The following is a 13995-nucleotide window of genomic DNA, read 5'->3' on the forward strand; positions in this document are numbered from 1 at the left end:
GGGTAACCGAGCCACCCCCTCCCTGGGGGCATGCCCCAGCTCCCTCTGCTTCCACAGAGCTGCTGGCACGAGTACATAGAAGAGGAGAGGGTACCTGGGCTGGGAGGTAGGGTTCCATTCCCAGGTGGCAGGAAGGGACTGGGGCACATCCATCATCGTGGGGAGAGCAAGAGGCCCCTCCAATCCCAGCAACGCTCCCATGACGGAGGAGGCAAACTCAAAGAGTTCTTCCCATCAGGTCCCCCCCCCTGCACCCCTCCCTTCCCACCAGGGCTGGTCTGGTCCTCCCACGCACTTTCCACTAGGGTCCAATGGTGGCTTTGGGATTCCACAGCATGGTCCCTGACACCTCCCTGTGGGCATCTCCAGAGCTGGGACTTCAGCACCAGAGTCATCAGAGACCCTCGCTAACCTTGGCAAGGCACCTCCTACCCCCACTCCTCGGTGGGGCTCTGCCCACTTGGAGCAGCTGACCATGCGCAGAGTGAATGTGGGAAGGGGCTGGGTGCGGAAGGGCTCTATATCACATGAGGTAAGGTAGGAAAAAACACAATTCCTCTAGTCCAAACACCCTGATGCCTGAGATCCAACCAGAGCCTGGAAGCAGGGGTCACCCTGGGCCCGTCTGGCCACCCTGGGGCCCACCTGCTCAGGTGTGGGCAGGAAGTCGCTGGTGGCTCCTCGGGGCTTTTCTTACTCCTGGGCTTCCTCCTCCCCCCCGCCCCCCCACTCCCCGTGCCTCTGGTAGGCCAGTCCCACCAGTCTGTCACCGAGGCTCGCTGGGGTCGTGCCGGGGATATGGGGCTAAGAGCCTGATTCGACCAGCCCTGGTATCCTGGGCCCAAAGCCGAAAGGAGGGAGGGAGGGAGGGACCCAGGTGGAAACTTGGAACTTTTATTAAATACTCATTCACCCATTTGCCACCACCAACCAGAGCAAGAAAAAAAATTATCAAAATGGAATTTAAAAAAACAAACAAAAACAAATTAAACCCAGTCCCCAGTATGTACAAGGCCACTCACTGCTTCTCTGCCACAGAGAGGAGAGGGGGCGGCTGGGGGTGGGTGGGGCTGGGCACCTTTTCTCCAGCCACAGGCCCCTGAGCGGTTCTGACCATGGTGGCAGGAAACCCTGCTGCCAAGTGGCCAGGCACCATGGCAGGCTTCCAGGGAGGTGGTTATTGCTGGGAGGAGCGGGGCTGGATCTGCCCTACTCCTACTGGGCTGAAGAGCGGTCGGCCCCGTCCACTGGTGGGCAGTGACCAGTCAGAACAGAGGACCAGTCCCCCCACAGCAGTCCCAATCGCCATCTGAGCGGGGGAGTGGACTGAGGGTAGGAAGCGTGTTCTCTGGAGGGAGGAGAGTGGGCACCCAGCTGATTCTGAGGAGGGGACGCCCCAGTACAGCCTGGTGATCAGCTTGTCCTCTTTAGCTCCTGAGGATGGCACACTCCTCCGAGTCCAGCTGTGCAGCCCTCCTCTGGGGCAGGGCCCCCGTCGTCCCCTTCAGTTAGGCTGTTTTCCTGCCGCCGTCTCTCCCTGGAGACCTCTGTGGCCACCTGCCAAGTGTCGGCCACAGCCCCGGCCCTTGGAGGCAGGGACGCCTGTGTGGCATGGCACCTCCTCCAACGTGGTGTGGAATCCAGCCCCCTGGGACTCAGCAGCCATTCTCTGCCTCTGTGGCCTCCAGGGTCACGGCCCCTTGCTGCATGGCAGCGGTGGCCACGCTGATGGCCTCCTCTAAGGTCTGCTGTTCCTCCAGCTGCGGAGAAGGGGGCAGAGAAGCAAGGAGAGAGTGAGACACTCCCCACCAGATTCTAGTGCTAGCGAGTACGTGGCCTACTGTTCTGAATCCCCTCCATTCGCCCAGTGCCACATACTGAGCACTTAGCGGGGCCCCCACGAACGGCAGCTTCGCTGATAGAGTCCCAGTAAGCTGGCCGTGGCCAGGGAGCCCCAGAATGGTCCAGGGTCAGGGAGAGGGGCTTGTTCACAGAAGGGGAGGACTGGCTGGAGGGGACCTCAGTAATCATCTACTTGAGCCCACTTATTTTGCTGATGAAGAAATGGAGATACAAAGAGACAAAGGGTTTAGACCACCAGATATGTTGCCATCGAAATTATTCTGAAGGCCGGAAGGGGCTTCAGCACTGTTTCCGTCAAGAAAGCGCCTGAGACAGCTCTGTGGATATAGGTGAAATGAGCTCTTTTTCGGGCTGAGTGGCCTTCTTTTCAAGATCTCGGTCTCCTCCCTCTCCCCTCCTTATTCCTTCCTTTTTCAGGCTCGGGGACCTCCACCCACCTGCACGGCAATGTGTGTGCCGTTGGCTGTGGCCAACAGTGCCACCTGTTGGTGATGAAGGGATGCTACACTTGAGTCGTCGGCCACCACAGCCCCAGAGGTAATGATTGTAACCTGAAATATAAAAGAATGAGATTTTCCAACCCACCTACGTGACTCTCCCTCCCGCCGAGCCAAATAAAAATCCCTTCAAGCAAGGTGTCTGGGAACAAGCCATAAGGGGATGGATAACACCATTATAGGGCAGACTAATTAGCATGGGGCTCGGAGCTTGGTGAGGTGGCATTTTTCTAAGAGCCAACTTAATTTAGGGATTTGGATTCACAGAGGTCAGAACTGTAAAAGGCGCAGAGGTCATTTAATCCCATTTGAAAATGGACTGAAGTCCGTGGAAAAGTGACCTGCCTGTGGCAGCAAAGCAAGTGAGAGGTAGATCAAGATTTAGACACTGTCTCTTGACCCCCAGTGAAACGCTTTTCCAGAGAATGGCTGATGGAGCAGAGGAGCCGTGGGGAAGACGGACCCTTTTTTTGTGGGGGGAATCTTGGTCCCTGTAAGAAGGCTGGCCGAGGTCAGCCTGCACGTTGACACCCACCCCACAAAAAGGAAGTACAAGAGAACAAGAAACCCCAAGCAAACCGCCTGGTCATACGGGCTGCGTCTGGGTGCCATCAGCGCTGACCATGGTGACCGTATGTGTGCCAGATGTGGCCAGGTCATCGTCCTCACTGGGTATGGTGAGGGTGGTGCTGCTGTGCTGGGTCACCATGCTGATAGCACTCCCCAGGGCCTGCAGGTCTTCCGCGGACAGGCTAACCTGCCAACAGGAAGGAAGATGAGCTGGGAGCGCACTGGCAGGTTGTCTGAAAGCCCCTGGGTGGAGGTACCTGTGCTCGCAGACAAGGTTAGCTTCTGGAGAAGCTAGAAGATTTGCTTCATGTCACAGAGGGGGAGGGGGACAGGGACAAGCAAGAAAAACGGGTCTTTGTTTGCCCAAAGGAAACACTAGAAGAATTCCGCTGATCACTCCTATTTACCATCACTTTGCCTCGGGGCTCTGTTCCATGCAGTTCGGGGTCTCGACCCAATTTCATCCTCATGTCAACTCCAAAAGACAGAGGTGCACTCGACAGTGGGTGCTGATAAGGGTCTTATCATACTGCTAGCTAGAAACCCCGGGCCTCCAGACCCCCACCATGCTCTGGCCCCCACAACACGCCTCTCTTGAGGACAGCCGAATGTCTCACTCATACGATAGGACCGTCAGCCTCCATGTAAAGAGGGAAGCTACTAACTGTGCTCTAGAAGTTCCAGAGGCTGAGGTGGAAGCATGAGGAGGAGGGGCTGGCTGACAGGATTCGGGACCCTCAGCCTCAGCTGTCTGAGCTCCATGAGGCTAAGAGGAGAACCTGGGTAGGGGGTGGGGCTATCAGAACTTTGGGAGTCCCCAGAGAGAGTGACAGAGGGGACCAGCCACAGCGGCCCACCCGCCGCCCCCCTCCAGGGGGCCTGTACCTGCTGGGCGCCATCCTGAGTGATCAGAGCCACCCGGGGCGCCCCGTCCTCCTCGGTCACCATGGTCACTTGGGCTGGGATGTCATCGCCCTCTTCCTTCACCTCGGAGAGGTAGGCAACACGGGGGCGTTTGGGCGGCGGGCTCTCCCCGGTGGCGCAGGCAGCTGGGAGAGGAGAGCCCGAGCTGACACCTGCCACTGGCGGGCCACGGGGAGGCCTGGCCCGGCCCCGCTCTCACCTCCTGCCCGTAGCCCTCACCGTCGAGCTGCTGCTGCTCGTACAGGGCCTGCTCGCTCTCCTCCGTGGCCTCCAGCTCGCCGTGGGCGCTGCGCTTGTGCATGGCCAGAGTGGAGGTCTGCCGGTAGGTCTTGCCGCACGCACTGCAGGTGTACGGCTTGCAGTGCGTGTGCACCACATGGTGCTTGTACAGGCTCGAGTACTCAGTGAAGCGCTTCCCGCAGCCTGGGACCGTGCAAACGTATGGCTTCTCCCCTGGGGACACTGGGCTGTGAGGGGGGCGGGAACTGGGGCTGGCAAGGGGAAAACTAAGGGGCCGGGGGCGGGAGACGGGGATTGGTGAAGGGAGACCTGGGGGGTTGGGGGGGGAGGGAGAGGGACTGAGACCTGGGACTCTCAACAGACACAGCTGGGGGTGACGGCCAACAGAACAGAGGGGGCAGGAGTGTGGGACAGCTGAGCCTGGAGGGAAGGCTGGGGCGAGTGAAGGGACTGGTTGGGAGGACACGGGGGCGGGCTCGTAAAGGTGACTGTTGTGAACAGGAGAGGCAGGAGACAGAGAGGGATGACTGACATAGCGGGGGTGACGGGGGAGGGAAGGGACACATATGCCGAGAGAGGACACAGAAGGCTGGATGAGGGATATGACACTGGGGAGGGCGAGGATACACAGCAGTCATACGGGCTGTGGAGGAGGTGAGGAGCTAAGGGTGACACTTCACTCTTTTCCCCCCATCACGCCTGACCCTGGCCTTTTCCCGGGAGCTCGGCTGGAAGGGGAAAATTCAGGGTGGGTGTAAGGAGGTGGCAGGGAGCTTGAGAGGGCCAGCGGGACCTGTCGGACGGGACCTCACTGGCAAGGGAGGGACCGCTCGCTGCAAGTGAGACAGAGGTTCTGGCCGGAACCACAGAGCCCCCTCTCCCCGCCCACAGGCCAGCCTGCAATGGCCAGCAGAAGGGCTCGGGGCTCGGAGTCGAGAACGTGTCTCAGGTCAGAAGCCTAGGGTCGAGAGGGCTGGGGCCTCAGAAGGGGTGCTTCTCGCATGCCGGCTGGCCCACCTGTGTGGATGCGCACGTGATTCTTGTAGTTGGTGGCGCTGGTGAAGCCGCGGCCACAGTGGGGCTCGGGGCAGGTGTAGGGCCGCTCGCCTGTGTGGGTGCGCACGTGTACCTTGCGGATATTAGATGTAGTGAAGGAGCGGCCGCAGCCCTCGAAGGGGCACCGGAACGGGCGCTCACCTGTGGAGATGGGGTGTGTGGGGTGGGCTGGTTCAGGAAAGGGGGGTCATGCCAGAGTAAGGAGCTCCAGGTCGCAGCATGAACGGGGCAGGGCCCAGCCTACCGGTGTGGGTCCGGACGTGCTTCTGCAGGTCTCCTGAGGTCTTGAAGGCCTTGCTGCACAGCTCCTCTGGGCACTTATATGGCTTTTCACCGGTGTGGGTGCGCACATGGCTCTTCAGCCCGTATCCTGTCCGCAGGTGGGAGGGAGGGATGAGAAGAGCACTCCGGGGAATCTCATCCCCCACTGCCTCATTATCCTAATTCAGAGGCTCTCCATCTTCGGGTGGGCTCTGTGAGGCTCCACAGCTCCTCAGGCACAAGAAACCTGTGTCTGCCTTTATCCCTACCCAGCCCGGGCAGGTCAGAGGGGCTGGAAAAGCCCACACTGCTCTCCTCCCCTCTCCAGGGGCGGCCGGTGCCATTCCAGAACATGAGTCTGAGAGCCATGGCTAGAGGTTTCCGAAGGGAAATGGAGCCGAGAGAGACGCAATGGCCCAAATACCCCACAGCTGATGCAGGAGGCGGGGCCTCTCTACCAAGCCCCCAGCTCCCTTTGCGAGTCTGGATTATGCTGCCCCCACTTCCGTAACAGGGTTTCCTCCAGAGATGGCGCCCTGCAAGTCAGAGCGCTCGGACAGCAGTTTCTCCGGGAAGGCAGGAAATTCCCAAAGTGAATCTAGAACTCTCTGCCCTCAGTTGGAAGCAGTCCATCTTTAGTCTTCTTCTAGGTAGGTTACCTGTGGCAAAGGCCTTTCCGCAGCTGGGGAAATCACACCTGTACGGACGGTCACCCGTATGAGCTCTTTCATGCACCTGTGAGGACAAGCAACCACAGGACTCAGAGGGACCGGGGTATGGAGGGCCTCTTCGGTTGTCTTTAGGGCTCAGAGTACCAGCACTGGCCACCTCCTTTATCCTGCCTCTTTAGCTGAGAAGCCACCTCCTCCAGAGGGCCCTCCCTGATTCTCTTCCTTCCTGCACTCTTCACGTGTGTCACAGGCCCTGGGCTGACATTTTGGTACACTCATCTCTTCCTGTCAGTAGGGCAGGGACTGGTTCTAGTCAAAGCGGGAAGGTAGAATTACAGCCTCGTGAGGAAAACAGTAAGGCTGAAAGGTGCACGTGACGACCTTACCTTTAAGTGATGAGCAGTGGTGTAGAGACGCCCACAGCCTTTGTAGCCACAGCGGAATGCCCTGTCCCCAACCTGCTGTCCTTTGCCGTTATGGGGAGCCTGGCTGTCATGCAGGACCTGAGGAAAAAAAATCTTGAGGTTCCTATCTGTATCCTCCTCAGTGACAAGAGAGAAGAGGTGGAATACAGGCAGCTTAAGACCTAACACACAGGGTGAAACCTGCCAGGGGGAGAAGGGCAACCGGGGGAGACAGACCGAGACAGACAGGAAACAGGCACCGAAGCACTCTGCAGGAGAAACAGGGCTGGCATGTGCAGCCCCCACCCACCTGTCACGGATAGAGGGAGGACTCAGTGTCACAGGGGCTGTGACAGCTATGGAAGAAAGGCCATCTCCCAGACAGCTAGGTCAGGCTGCTGAGAGCCAGTACCTCCACTTTTTTTTAAACTTTAAAAAAATTGTTTACTTATTTATGAGGCGGGGGGGGAAGAGCATGCAAGGAGCACGGTGGGGGGCGAGGGGAGAGGGAGAGAGAATCTTAAGCAGACTCCGTGCTGAGCGTGGAGCCCAACATGGGGCTCCATCTCAGGACGCTGAGATCACGACCTGAGCCGAAACCAAGAGTCGGGCGCTCAACCAACTGTGCCACCCAGGTACTCCTTAAGATTTTATTTTTAAGTAATCTCTACACCTAGTATGGGACTTGAAACCACAACCCCAAGATCAAGAGTCCCACGTTCCACTGACTGAGCCAGCCAAGCCCCCCAGCAACCCCCACTTTTTTTTTTTTAAAGATTTTTATTTATTTATTTGACAGACACAGCGAGAAAGGAAACACAAGCAGGGGGAGTGGGAGAGGGAGAAAAGCAGGCTTCTAGTCTGACCTTGAGTGAGTCATTCTGCTCCCAGGCCTTAGCTCATGCCTCTGAGAGGATGAGACAGGACTAGATGACCTCAGAGGTCACTTCCAACCCTCGATTCCCCCGAGAGCCAGTGAGGCAGGGGAATGAAATCCGAACACCTGAGTGGGTTAGCCTGCCAAGCAGGCCTGGCCAGAGAGCCCAATGCGGGGCTCGATCCCAGGATCCTGGGGCCATGACCTAAGCTGAAGGCAGACGCTTAACGACTGAGCCACCCAGGCGCCCCCACTAGCAACCCCCACTTTTGACCACACGCACCTAGGAGGCCACAGCTCTGGACGCCGTTATCCTCTTATGGGAGGAGACCCCTCCCTCCTTGTGGGAAACCTATGCTTAGCAGGGGCATTAACAAAGGGGCTTGCTGTGGGGATACGCTCACCTGGGTTTACCAGGGTGAGGTACAAGCAGCAAACCACAGAAACACCCAGGGCAGGGGCCTGCAGGTGCTCACCAGAAGTTTCAGCTCTAACCACAGCACCCAGCTGACTGACCAGTCCCCCCCTACCCTGTCATCTCTCTTGGGAACATTGCTGGAGCCACCCACTTCCCACCTGCCCCGGGCTTCAGGGAGCCCTTACTGCTCTTCCGCTTTCCTGAGCAGGGTCCTGTTGGGACTGTCCCTTAGTCTTTGTTTCTGGGACACTTTGGCCTTCCCAGAAGCTCCTGAGAGTGCCTGGGTGGCTCAGTTGGTTGAGCGACTACCTTCAGCTCCGGTCATGATCCCAGGGTCCTGGGATCGAGTCCCACATCGGGCTCCCCTTGCTTTGCGGGGAGCCTGCTTCTCCCTCTGCCTCTGCCTGCCACTCCCCCTGCTTGTGCTCTCTCTGTCAAATAAATAAATAAAATCTTAAAAAAAAAAAAAAAAGCTCCTGAAACAGAAGTCTGGAAGGCACGGGGCATAGGAAATGAATTGGTGAGACCAAATTCATGGCAAGGTCTGTCTAGTCAGCTCCAGTTCAGGGAGTCAAGCAGCTGACAAAATTCCACAGACACTTAAACAGCTGGTGAATGGCGGGGCAGTGTCATAAGTGGCCAGGCCTGCTTGGCGGGCTAACCCACTCAGGTGTTCGGATTTCATTCCCCTGCCTCACTGGCTCTCGGGGGAATCGAGGGTTGGAAGTGACCTCTGAGGTCATCTAGTCCTGTCTCATCCTCTCAGACGCACGAGCTAAGGCCTGGGAGCAGAATGACTCACTCAAGGTCAGACTAGGTGGTGGCAGAATCAGCACGGACCTCAGGGCTCATGATCCAAAGCCCAGTTGTCTTTCCCTAACAGCAGCAAGTCGCAAATATGGCTTCTAAAATACACCGCAGGGAATGGAGGGAGTGGGCAAAGTCCAAAGCAGTCTGCTATCAAGTTTTGTGCTTCATGTTGGAAAGACATGAGAGTTTCCTCTTCTTCTCTGATACTGCCACATAGTCTTATTATAAAAACAAGCCCCCCGTCCCCAAATTTTGGGTAACATTAGTGCCCCAGGGAGCCCTGCCACGTCTACCCTGAGGCCCTGCAGTTCACCCCAGGGAGGGGGCCTCCCGGTATGGCATGCTCACAGATCTCAGTGCCCATGTCCCCCGTGGGCGGGACCGCCACTCCGGCAGAGAGCGTGCCACCTGACACGGGGGAGAGCCCTGATCTTCCTCTTGCAGCTGAGCTACTGTGCGGGCCCCATGTCCCGAGAAGCCCAGCTGCTCTGCTGCATCTGCCCTCGTCACTGCCTACTGAGGTTATTCCCCCAAATGACTACATGAGTTGCAGAGAAGAAATAAATACGAGACCGGCTGACCTCGGTGGCCCAGAAAACTAATAAAAGTCACTGGCAAGGGCTTTCTCAGACAGCACAGAGGATTATTATAACAACAGCCCAAGTGCAGCAGGCTCTAAGTCACCACGGTACAGATGTCACCGTTCTTTGAAGCTGCCTTCCCTTGGCCGAGACGGCATAAACTAGGGGGAGCGTCACCAGCTGTCGGTGGCCCCAGCCACGCTGTCAGGCACGCTGTGGACAGATGCGTCGGGGGAGCCGGGGTGGAGGGGCAAGATGGGGAGTAGCTCGGGCCAGGCCCGAGCACAGGACGGCCCTTGTCCCCTAGAGTGGTGGTGGTCTGGGCCGAGGGAGCGGACGGGCCGCGTCAGGCTCCGCAAGCTCACCTTGCTGGCATACTGCTCCAGGGCCACCACTGTGTCTGCGCTGAAGCCCTCATCATCCTCCGCGGCCAGGTCCTCCAAGCCCACCTCTGTCTGCACGGCCAGGATGGCGCTGTCTGGCGGCACAGCCACGGGGTGGTGAATGTAGGCAGTGGAACCGTCTTCCAGCTGGACGGCTTCCAGGGCACTGGGGTCATAGCCCTCTGTGGGGAACACGCAGTTAGCCCCGAGGCCGCACGAGGGCAAGGGATGCGGCAGGGACCCTGGCTTTAAGGTAACGAGAGCTACATATACCAAGGAAGGTTTCGGCATCTTCTGGTCCCTCCCCTTGGTGATTCACCCTGGCTGGCCCTTCTTCTGGGGCCAGCTCTCCGGAGGACAAGGTCTCCTATAGAGCTCTGACTGGGAATTGGCCTTAGATGACCACAAGGACCTCCTAACTGGTAGCCCTTTAATTCCCTCCAGGCTGCACAGCATCCAAAAGGATCTTTGCAGGACACATGGGAGATCATGTTATCTGATGGTTCCACTGCTTCCCACTGGTCTCAGGATAAAGACCAACAACCAAACCTTGAGACTCGAGCCCCAGGGCTCTGGCCCCTGCCTCTCTTACCTACCTATCTTGTCCCGTCCCACCCCCCCCCGCCCCGTTCTGGCTCATAGCACTTCCTGCAATATGCCATTCTTCCTCCTCCCATCTCTGAGCCTCACATGCTGTTCCTGCTGTTCCCTGCCGTCCCTCTTCTTCCAGCTGAGTCTACCCTTCAGCTCTCAGCCTGAGCATCACTTCCAAGGAGAAGCCCTCCCTGTGCTGGATCTCCGCTCATGATGATGAGTTCATCGGCGACCGTTCATCTCGCTCCTGTCCCCCGCTGGCCTCTGGAAGAGCAGGGACCATGCCTGCCTCCGTCCCCGCTTGTACACTCCAAACCTAGTGCAATGCCTGGCATGCAGTAGCTGCACAAGAAACCACTTGTAGAAGGGATAAACTGTTGTTCCTCAGGACTTAGACGTCCTCGGGTCCTATTTAAAGCCCTAAGACTTTGTAGCTGTGGTAGAGACAAAGCCACCATCAAGGCCCGTGCTGTTGAGCTCAGGGGCTCAGTTTCCTGGAGGCAGGAACTGCCGCTCTGATGGTGGGCACCGAGGAAGGGAGGCGAGCCTGATAATCCAGGTAAGCTTGGGCGCTACAGCTCCCATGGCTATGCCCCAACCTCTGCCAGTTCTGCCTCCCTTCCGTCCCACCAGTCGTGAGGACCGTGACCCCACCTTTGGGTGTGCGGTGTATGTAGGCCATGCTGCCATCTTCCAGCTGTATAGGCTGTCCATCCTCAAAGGAGAGAGGCTCTGTAGGGAGAGCAATGCTTGCCTTTCTCTGGAGCTCGATGCCATCCCACCCCTCCCTCGGTGGGAGCTGCCTGGACTCCATGAGGCTGGGGTGTCTTGGGGTGCTCTCACCTTTCTGCACCGTCACTTGGTGAATGTATGCAGTGGTCCCGTCCTCGAGCTGGATCACTTGCCCTTCAAGCAGCTTCTCTCCTGTGAAGGTGGAAATGGGGAGAAGCAGGGCAGGCCCGGAAGAGGGCCAAGGGACACCTGCCTGCTTCTCGAAGAGGCCTGTTTGAGGCACAGTTTGCATGTCTAAGCACAGGTGACATGCTCCATGTCCCCTGCTCCCTGCCTCTCTGGGCCTGGGCCTCAATGCTACTGGGTGTGAAGACATCCCACCATGAGGAACCCGACAGCCCCCAACAGATTCCCTTCCTCTACTCAAGGGGGAGCAACTTCATTTATTATTCCATACATGCCCAGTAAAGTAGGGACTTCCAGCCTAACGGTAAGCTGCCTAGACTGATCTAAATAGAGAACAAAGAATGCCCTGAAACCTGGAAAGACCTCAGTGGGTCAAAAATCAGCACTCTAACTGAACTAACAAATCGAAATACATTCCTTGTCTCCCACTGTGCAGTACACCCAGAACCAGACCTTCTAAGGCAGGATAGCTCAGTGGTTAAAAGCAAGTGGCTCTGGAACTGTCCAGGCATCCTGGGTTTGAATTTCAGCTCTACCTCTTACTAGCTGTGTGTTCTCAGCAGTTTATTTAACCTCTCTATGCCTCAGGTTCCTCCTCTTAAAAAGAGGATTAAAAACTGTGTCTTTGTCACTGGGTTGCTGTGAAGGTTAAATGAATTAACGAATATAAAACAATGCCAGGAGTGTGGGTAGTCAGCCCTCAAAAAGCCTTAGCTTTTTTTTTTTTTTTAATTATTTGGAGAGAGAGCGAGCGGCAGGGAGAGGCTGAGAGAGAGGGAGAGAGAGAAACTTTAGCAGACTTCTGTCTGAGCGTGGAGCCCAAAGTGGGGCTTGATCCCACAACCCTGAAATGACGACCTGAGCCAAAACCAAGAGTCAGATGCCCAACCGACTGTGCGCCCCCAGGCGCCCCAAGCCTTAGCTCTTATCATCATAAGCCTGATCTGCATTTTAGAAGAGAAAAGAAAGCAACAGGGAGCTAATGTGAACGCAACTGCTGCGCTATTGTGTCTCTTCTAGGCCTTGTTCCACTGCTGCTGTGGGGACTGTCTCCTTCATTCACCTGACATTTTCATTTCAATTTTCTAATTAAAAGATGACTCACCCAAGGCAACAAGCAAGCAGTATAAAACGTAACAAGACTCCAGAGTTCCTGAGATATTACCCTTCCTTTACCTCAGATCCTTACTGGGAAGCACTTTTTTTTTTTTAAGATTTCATTTATTTATTTATCTTTAGAGATGGTGGCGGGGGAGGGGGCTCACTGGGAAGCACTTCTAAGAGCAACAGGCTCTTTGGTTTAGAATTAGGATTAGACAGGGACGCCTGGGTGGCTGAGTCGGTTAATCGTCTGCCTTCGGCTCAGGTCATGATCCTGGGGTCCTGAGATCGAGTCCTGCATCGGGCTCCCTCCTCAGCGGGAAGCCTGTTTCTCCCTCTGCCACTCACCCTGCTTGTGCTCTCTCTCTATGACAAATAAATAAATTTAAAAAAACAATCTTTGTAGAATTAGGATTCGACAGGCCTCTCCTCATGTCCAATGAGTTTCCCAGGGGATGAGAGGGAACGAAGCGAGAAAAGTAAGAAGGGAGAGGGAAGAGCTCGTGACAAGTGGTTTGCTTACTCCTTTCTTCATGAGTTTCGGGTTTAGGAATTTGAACTCTTATGATGGGGGGAAAAGACCAGGCAGCTGCTTCCGGCCTAACTCTGCTATCTTCCCCTCAGAAGAATCCTCAAACTCGCCTCCACACCGAGTCTTCTCGGGTCAGGAGCCCACAGTTCGACAACCCAGGCGAAACCAGGTGAGGTAGACAGAGGTAAGTAGGAGAAAGGCAGTCAGAGGAGGGAGCGGGACCCCCTTACCGCCTCCCATCAGCAAGCCACGGGCTTCCCTGCATTTAACGCCTTATCTGCCGCGGCCAGGGCACCGCACTTGGGGTTCCAAGAGCAGGGGCAGACTTCTGCTAGCACAGCGGCTATTGCTTCGAGGCACGAGACCATAGGTTGAGAAGAGTTACTTGGGACAAGATTTCAACCTAGAATCACCTCGCACACCAGAGACGACAATGCGGAGGGCCGGGTGGGGACGTCAGCGGACTGACACGGCCCTCATGTCCCATGATGGAGAGGGGGCTGTATGTTCCCGTTTGCCCCGAAAGGTCCCAGTGCATTTTTATTCACAGCACACTCTTCCACTCTCAGAAGTGCTGGGCTTGAAGAACATGTTTTACGCTTACCCTGATGATAGACAAAGCTCATAAACTGTTAGGGCTGCCTGCTGCCTAAGCTGGCCCCAGAGAGAGCTGGCCGCTGACAAGGACGAAAGTGCCCTGGTCAAGAGCTGCAGAGGAGCTCGCCAGGGGGAGTGTGGTCCTGGTTCCCGAAGGCCAGCTTTCCCCTCAGAAGTGTGAAATCGGTTGTGTGTGAGTCTGTGTGTGCACACGCTGCAGCGCCATGCAGGAGCCAGAGAACAGCGACGTGACAGAGACAGGAACGGGGAGGTGGGCGAGGCAAGGAGACCCACACATAAAAGGGGAAGACATAAGAGAAGAGGGTGGCTTTCTCAGGCCAAGCGTGGCCACTTGCTTTTTATTCACCCACTTGACCATTAATTCACAGCAGAAGACCGAGGCACGGGAAGTAACTGGGTCCAGGGAGCAGACACAGCCATTTTTCCAGGCTTCCTAAGTTCTTCCATCTCATTCTGCTGTGACTGCAGCAGAGGGGAAGACCTGTGATGGGGAGTCTGCCAACAGAGAGTTTCAGGCTTCAAAGGTATTCCAGAGAAGTTCCGCTCTCAAGCAGACGAAGCCAACCAGGCCCAGACATCATAGACAGCTCTTGACAAAAAACCTTTCCAGAAGGCAACCCTCCCCGCCAACACTGTCATATGGAAAGAGCTTACTGAGGAGATTAAGGGGCCTCTTT

The 13995-nt window shown here is 56.5% G+C and overlaps 1 protein-coding gene across 4 annotated transcripts in view; it reads right to left on the reverse strand.

Moving 5' to 3' along the window:
• Window positions 1-878: 878 nt before the first annotated feature.
• Window positions 879-13995, reverse strand: part of ZNF76 (zinc finger protein 76) — a 33459-nt gene continuing 20342 nt past the window's right edge. The window contains exons 3-14 of one of the 4 annotated variants that reach the window (XM_028120659.2): window positions 10993-11073; window positions 10804-10881; window positions 9538-9737; window positions 6469-6585; window positions 6071-6146; window positions 5395-5520; window positions 5112-5291; window positions 4074-4307; window positions 3816-3979; window positions 2953-3117; window positions 2301-2414; window positions 879-1760 (exon numbers count right to left, since the gene is read on the reverse strand). In XM_028120659.2, the coding sequence (XP_027976460.1) occupies window positions 1656-1760; window positions 2301-2414; window positions 2953-3117; window positions 3816-3979; window positions 4074-4307; window positions 5112-5291; window positions 5395-5520; window positions 6071-6146; window positions 6469-6585; window positions 9538-9737; window positions 10804-10881; window positions 10993-11073 (1640 nt within the window). In that variant the 3' untranslated portion in view covers window positions 879-1655. Of the gene's footprint in view, window positions 1761-2300; window positions 2415-2928; window positions 3118-3815; window positions 3980-4073; window positions 4308-5111; window positions 5292-5394; window positions 5521-6070; window positions 6147-6468; window positions 6586-9537; window positions 9738-10803; window positions 10882-10992; window positions 13403-13995 lie in introns of those variants that run through there. The other 3 variants (XM_028120656.2, XM_028120661.2, XM_028120660.2) reach the window with 3 other exon arrangements.

This window comes from Eumetopias jubatus, unplaced genomic scaffold (assembly GCF_037043125.1).
Source record: "Eumetopias jubatus isolate StellerSeaLion01/CBP00866 unplaced genomic scaffold, mEumJub1_p1.0 scaffold_6, whole genome shotgun sequence".
NCBI classification, from domain to species: Eukaryota; Metazoa; Chordata; class Mammalia; order Carnivora; family Otariidae; genus Eumetopias; species Eumetopias jubatus.